Genomic DNA, 7500 nt, shown 5'->3' with positions numbered 1-7500 from the left:
AAATAATGAATCATTTGCACGTAGTGCAGCGTTTGCTCACTAGTACCATCACTTTGATTTCTGGTTTGAGTTTGCGTTTTCAATTTTCATGCATGCTGTCCTTAAATTGAGAAGCACCATAGGTAGAGGCTATTTCAAATGTTAATGGTGGTACGCTCCGGCAAAGTGATGAAGAAAAAAAAGGAGTCAACGTTTCTGGATTCGACCTGGAGGAACTCGTGTCTGGTGGGACAATCTTGTGAGAGAATTATGTCTCCCTTTCGTCTGTGATGAGTTCGGCATGATGTAAACATAACGAAAACGATTCTTTGTAAACCCATCCAACCTTCATCGATTTTGACGCGGTTTCGAAATCGTAAAACAGTGCCGTGGTGTATTTGTCATTTAGTGGTTATCTATTGTTTAAAATTATCTAAACACGGTAAAACCTTCAGGGTTACGATTAGGGTTAGCGTTAGGGTTATTGTATAATTACTCAAGGTTTTACCTTGTTTAAAAGAAATTCAAACAATAGAAAAAAATACACCAAGTACCTACCCAGTGCCGATGTGAAACCGCGTTCGAGGAAACGCTGCCTGAAACTCACCTTGTAATCTGGCCCCTAATTAGGCATTTATTTATACACAAAATTTAATATGTCGCTTAGAGCGGTTTTCAAATGATTGTCGTAAAACCAAAAGCAAAGTAATTACTTTAGCCAATCAAAAAGGACAGAGACAATCCAGTAAACCAATCAAAACTCGAAGTAATTACACGCAGCCGACACAAAACGCGGGAAAATGTGCACGCGCGTGCCACGACTGGTCTTGGTTTCACTTCTGATTGGTTGAAAAAGTGGCGCGAGAACTTTGAGTCAATCACTGAGTGAAGTAATGCAAAACCAAAGTAATTCGCTATTTACTTTCAACACTCAACTGAAAACCGTTAAGAGGTTTTGCTTGAACCCAAGTATCCATGTAGTTTTAGTATGCCGTTAAGTCCTTATAATTCTGAATACCTTTTGTCTTTTTTGCATTTTAGCCCCTACAACACCCCCGCAAATACGTTGTTCATCCAATCAGTTTCCTTGTCGCAATGGCTACTGCATCCCGCAACGATGGTTCTGTGATGGGGACAATGATTGTGCAGATGGAAGCGACGAACCTTCAAATTGCTCTAGTAAGTTGCAAACGTTATATATTCTTTTGCCATCATATGGAAGTATGAAAAAATGATCACTGCATTAATATCCCTACTTGAAACGAGCTTGAAGTTGTCGACTTACATTGTGTCTGCCAAATAGACCATTTTACAGGTGTAGCTAAGTCACCTGGCCTACTAATGGAATTGAGGACGCACTGGACTGACAAAATCTGTTTGGCCCTTCCAAAAATCTCGACAAAATTTGTCTCTGCCAAATTGTCAATTTGTCAAACGTGGGCGCACTGAGACATAGCAAAATATTTGTTAACCAAAAGCGTCAATCACACGAAAATAAACACCATCGCTTGCGGGCTGTTCGCCGGAAAGGTTACATGAGATCTCAGGAGTCATGGTGATCTTTAACCGCTTCGATCGAATATGTTCCCTCGGCATATTATTGCTTGTATTCTATTTTTTTTTCTTCTTTGAATTCGTTCAACTCCAGCAGAGGCAGTTGCTTCTTCTACTATGCTAGTGGAGGCTTCACCTTGTTCGACTGCAACTGGTTCTAGAGTACCACTACAGATTTGTCCGTAGAAGGCGGACTGAAATACTCCGACTAAAAATAGAAATCATATTTTCTTGATTGACGTTTTCCTTCAAATCATGGCATGTAAATTAACAAATCTGTCAGATTTCACGCCTGACCAAAATTTGTCCTGCTCCGAGGCAGGACAACGGCATCTTTGAAGTTTGGTAAGCCTTGATAAAATTTGGTAGAACTAAAAATCACCGGGCGCACTTGTCTGAGGGAACTAGTGACAGATTTGTTCGCAAACTAAACAAAAATTTGCCCAGTGCGCCCGGGCCCTATGTCGCTTATCGTTATCTTAATTAGCATATTGCCGGAGGGAGTGTCAATAAAGTTTTATATTTGTGCCTAAATGCTAAAAACTCAAACATTGAACAGATTTGAAGCAAGCTAAGGCCATCCCCTTGCCGTCGAATGCGTTTCCTGATATTGAGTAGGTCGGTTCGGGCCTAACCTAAAAGATATCACAAGAAGTCTTGGAGTAGGAGGCCTGGTACTCAAGCATCATTGCTTTGGAGCCTGGAAACAACAAAACATGAACCCAAAATCAATATGGCGGAAAAGTCGGTGGATGTCATTCGACACCTTAAGACAGTGTAATTTCTGACGGTCGAATGACATGGAAACGAGTTATATTCTGATGGCACGACGTAGAGGACCGTAGGTGGCTTTGGGATAGGTTAGGACTATTTAGGAGTTTGGCGGGAGTTTTTCGTCATTCTACGTTTGTCAGTCGCTGATGCTTTCACTTTATGCTTAACTTTTGAACTGCGCTGTCTGCTTATTTTTCCTTGTGTATAGTAGTATACCCTTTTCCTCGGGGTCTGGTTTCCACATAATTTTGGCCACTTCTAAAGGGTGGTTTTTGGTGGTTTTTCGTATCTGACACGGCACTGTTGCTTAGTTTATCCCTACAGTAATGTAGAATATTTTGTCTATTTTCACGGGCGGTGTTATCTGATGTCCAGTTTGTAACCAATTCAGGTAAACGGAGGTCATTTTTTTAAGCAGACTGACTGACGTGCCCATAATAAACTATTTTCACATTGAAGTCTCGTGTTAGTGTAGTCAGAATCCCCGATTTTCACGCACGGGTACGGCTAGTGCCATTTTGAATTCATTAAATGGTCGTGTGATCGCGTCCTTCCCGTAAAAGCTACACGTTTTCCCGGGGTAGGTCTAAGGATGACGTCAAAAGTTGATATTTACATATTTGGATGAACAAAATGCACAATATTCTGTAAAAATGTTCCTGTTTTTGTTCCTGCCTTTTCTATGTTGTTACTACGCTCATTTTTCGGATTAAAAGAGCTATTTAAAGTGAAAAATGGTTTAACTACGTAATTCCATTTTTTTTTTAAATACCAAAAATTTGGGTCGGTCGGACGACGGTAAACGAAAAAAAGAAGGGGATGGCCTAATAACGTTCATGGTACGCGACACTGACGGACACCATCTACTGGTCGATAAAGAAAACTAAAAAATCTCACTTGGGGTTCTTACCAAAACGAAGGAAACACTTTCGAAATTGTGTCCAAACCTAAAAAAAAAACAACTTTTGAAAAAAAAAAAGTTTGTATTTGCGCAAATTCATTTAATTTCATATTATCATGTCTAGATAGCAGCAACAATATAGATAGTCGTATAAACATAACAACTTTCTTTAATTTTCCAGACATGTTTCGACGGTACATCCGTCATCAGTCTTACATATTTTGAAATCGCCGTTGAATTTAAAGCGCGCGCGATCTTACAAACTTCGTTACATTGCGTTGTCAATATTGCGTATTAAATCAAAACAGAACAAAACAAAAATTTAAATGAGTGACGCTTAGTTCCTTACAGGGAGAGAGTCAGGTTAATGTGTTTCACCTGCTGGTTGAGATCGGGCTTCTCCCATTTTATATACATGGATTCCTTAAGCTTCTCTTGGTACTTAGTGGCTGCAGAGTCCAGGATCTCGAAGCAATCCGGTGTGCAGGATGCCTTACAAAACTCTGAACTCTGCAGATGTTTAAAAACGTTCGAAGATCTGTCTGAAAGTAAGTGCTCGCGCACTCGTGTGGAGAAGTGTCGGCTGGTTTCACCAACATAACAAGCATTACAACTTGCACATGAAAATTTATAGACCACACGCGTGCAAAGCCCTACAGGGACAGCATCTTCCACATTAAAAAGATTCCTGACTTTGAAAGTAGTGAAGACTAACCTTATATCAATAAGTTTACATAACCGATTAGCAAGTTTGCGTATACACCTCTGTGCCGTGACTGAGAAGTGCCCAACGTAAGGGATTTTAAAGAAAAACTTAGGTGTTTCCTGGGGCTCGATTCCTGAATGAGACTGTGTTTTCCCTCCCTTGACTGCTGTCTGAATATATTTAGAAATATATTTGTTGATAAGGTTTTCAGGGAAGAGATTCCTCCGCAGAATGACAGACAATTTTTGAAGATCAGTATGGAACCCCATCCAAGTGTTGTTTATCTTAAAAGTTCTATCAATCAAGGTTTTGATTAACCCCAATTTGTAGGTAAAGGGGCAAGTGGATCCCAGCCTGCTAGGAGCTATGGTCTCCCTAAGATGCACAAACCACGAGCGCCAAATTCCACCCCACCATTTCGGCCCATAGTTTCGTCCATAGGCACCTACAACTACAGCTTGGCCAAATACTTAAGTAATCTACTCCAACCTCATATTCCATCCACATTCATTGCTTCAGATTCCTTCACTTTTGTGAAGGAAATCAATGAGCTATCTTTGCATGGTATGTTCATGGTGTCCTTCGATGTTGAAAGCCTCTTCACCAACATCCCTCTAGATGATTGTATTAACCTTGCCGTCAAGTATATAACTGAGGATAACCCAGGTTTGAAACTTAGTAAACATGAGCTTAAAAGGTTGTTTGAGTTTGCTACCAAGGAAACTCACTTCCTGTTTAAGGGTAACTTCTATGACCAGGTGGATGTTGTAGCCATGGCGTCCCCCCTTGTCCCTGTTCTCGCCAATCTCTTTATGGGTCACCATGAGAATATATGGTTGGATCAATACGGGGATTCAGAGGTCTTATTCTATCGTCGCTACGTAGACGATACATTTTGCCTTTTCCGCTCTGAACGGGATGCAACCCTTTTCTTCAATTACATCAACAATCAACACCCCAATATACGCTTTACAATGGAACGGGAAGCTGACCATGTTCTACCTTTCCTATATGTTCTAATCAATAACACTGACCCGCACCAAAGTGTAACCACCGTTTACCGGAAAAAAACTTTTCACAGGTTTGCTCACCAGTTATCTGAGTTTTTGCCCCTTTACCTACAAATTGGGGTTAATCAAAACCTTGATTGATAGAACTTTTAAGATAAACAACACTTGGATGGGGTTCCATACTGATCTTCAAAAATTGTCTGTCATTCTGCGGAGGAATCTCTTCCCTGAAAACCTTATCAACAAATATATTTCTAAATATATTCAGACAGCAGTCAAGGGAGGAAAAACACAGTCTCATTCAGGAATCGAGCCCCAGGAAACACCTAAGTTTTTCTTTAAAATCCCTTACGTTGGGCACTTCTCAGTCACGGCACAGAGGTGTATACGCAAACTTGCTAATCGGTTATGTAAACCTATTGATATAAGGTTAGTCTTCACTACTTTCAAAGTCAGGAATCTTTTTAATGTGAAAGATGCTGTCCCTGTAGGGCTTCGCACGCGTGTGGTCTATAAATTTTCGTGTGCAAGTTGTAATGCTTGTTATGTTGGTGAAACCAGCCGACACTTCTCCACACGAGTGCGCGAGCACTTACTTTCAGACAGATCTTCGAACGTTTTTAAACATCTGCAGAGTTCAGAGTTTTGTAAGGCATCCTGCACACCGGATTGCTTCGAGATCCTGGACTCTGCAGCCACTAAGTACCAAGTGAAGCTTAAGGAATCCATGTATATAAAATGGGAGAAGCCCGATCTCAACCAGCAGGTGAAACACATTAACCTGACTCTCTCCCTGTAAGGAACTAAGCGTCACTCATTTAAATTTTTGTTTTGTTCTGTTTTGATTTAATACGCAATATTGACAACGCAATGTAACGAAGTTTGTAAGATCGCGCGCGCTTTAAATTCAACGGCGATTTCAAAATATGTAACACTGAAGATGACGGATGTACCGTCGAAACATGTCTGGAAAATTAAAGAAAGTTGTTATGTTTATACGACTATATTATCATGTCTATTTAATATTGTAAGGGTAATGCCATATTCTTTCTTGATCAAGATTGTACAGGCAAACTGAATAACTTCAAAAAATATCAAGACCTGCCAACACAGTCAGCCCAGAATGTTGAAATGTTCACCATTAATGGAAGTTTGTTTATTGCCTTCGCTCAGTATGATGACGGTAATCGTGATTACAATGTAATTTCTAGTAGCATCTACAAACTAAACGAGTCGGCCGGAAATTTTATCCTTCACCAGACCATAGACACCATTGGAGCATGGGACATCGAATACTTTATGATCGCTGATAAACATTACATTGCTATCGCCAATCATGATCATGAAGGTATTTGCAATCTAAATTCTTCCGTTTTCCAGTGGAATGGACACAGTTTCGAGCTTTGGCAGAACATTTCAACATCCGGAGCAAGCAGTTTTAACTTCTTTAAAATACATTCGGAACTGTTCCTTGCAGTCACGAATTATTACGATGGAAGTTCTTTCCGTATAAACTCATCCATCTACAAGTGGAAGGACAATACGTTTGAGGAGTTACAGGAAATAAGAACACATGGAGCGTGGGCAAGTACAGTGTTAACAATACACAACGAAACATTTATTGTTTTTGCAAACGAGTACAATTCGGATTCTTCCCATTCTTCAGACGTGATGAAATGGTCGGGGAAGACATTTGTCGACCCGAAATTCCCTCAGATCTTTGGCCTTAACGTCTGGGATCTCAAGTCCTTCACAATCAACGATACTGTATTCCTTGCATCGGCGGCAAGGACTGGAATTGTGATTTACAAGTGGGACGGTGAAAAGTTTGTTAATGTGAATGAAACTATTTCAAAGCCACATTACGTTTCGACCTTGCATACGTTTACGATGTGTGGTCAAACGTTCCTGTGCGCGGCCGAACTTTATCGTTTAGTTTTGTATGTGCACTCGGAATCTGAGTTTATGTCCAGGTATCAAGAGCTTCCACAGCACGACATACCATCAGGTGTCAAGTCATTCGAGTATAAAGGTCACACTTACCTAGCAGTAGCAAACCAATTCGGGGGCAACAGCATCGTGTATAAGTCAGGTCTCAAGTGGTTCTAAGATAAACTGAATGGAATGCAGGTGCGTCGAGCACTGGCATATGCTATCTAAAGAGGACATCAAGACAGTCGAGTATTTCTTGTAAAAGGTCTTTAACCGACTGCTAATTTCTTTCCGTTACTGAAATCTTAAACGTTACTTTCCGTTGGTTTAAAATTTAAAAAACAATTATTCCCCGTTGTAGAATAAAGAATTCATCCGACCAGCAAAGGGGATCAGTCCGACGCAAAACAGATATCTGCGGATGTGAACAAGACGCATCTCGTAAATATAAAGGGGCTATGTCGCACAAAATGATGTAATTTTATTACACCCAAAATGCCCAAAAAGTAGAATGAACCATTGCAATAACCACTTAAATCTGTTGAACAACATAAAAGAAATACAGCAAAAGGAAAGAGATGCATGGATGGACACAAATGGACAAGATTGAAACGGATTGCATTTGGTTAATCTTGAAAAAAGTC

At 40.3% G+C, this 7500-nt stretch overlaps 1 protein-coding gene across 1 annotated transcript in view; it reads left to right on the top strand.

Moving 5' to 3' along the window:
- The window catches only part of LOC138030349 (uncharacterized), a 24872-nt gene extending 17839 nt beyond the window's left edge, over positions 1–7033 (top strand). The window contains exons 7-8 of the mRNA XM_068878273.1: positions 1021–1158; positions 5985–7033. Coding sequence (XP_068734374.1) covers positions 1021–1158; positions 5985–7033 — 1187 coding nt within the window. The remainder of the gene's footprint in view (positions 1–1020; positions 1159–5984) is intronic.
- The last annotated feature ends 467 nt before the right edge of the window (positions 7034–7500 follow it).

The sequence above is a fragment of the Montipora capricornis genome, chromosome 13, assembly GCF_036669925.1.
Source record: "Montipora capricornis isolate CH-2021 chromosome 13, ASM3666992v2, whole genome shotgun sequence".
Classification (NCBI taxonomy): Eukaryota; Metazoa; Cnidaria; class Anthozoa; order Scleractinia; family Acroporidae; genus Montipora; species Montipora capricornis.
The sequence above is the reverse complement of the archived record's forward strand: the minus strand, read 5'-3'. Positions and strand labels throughout refer to the sequence as shown.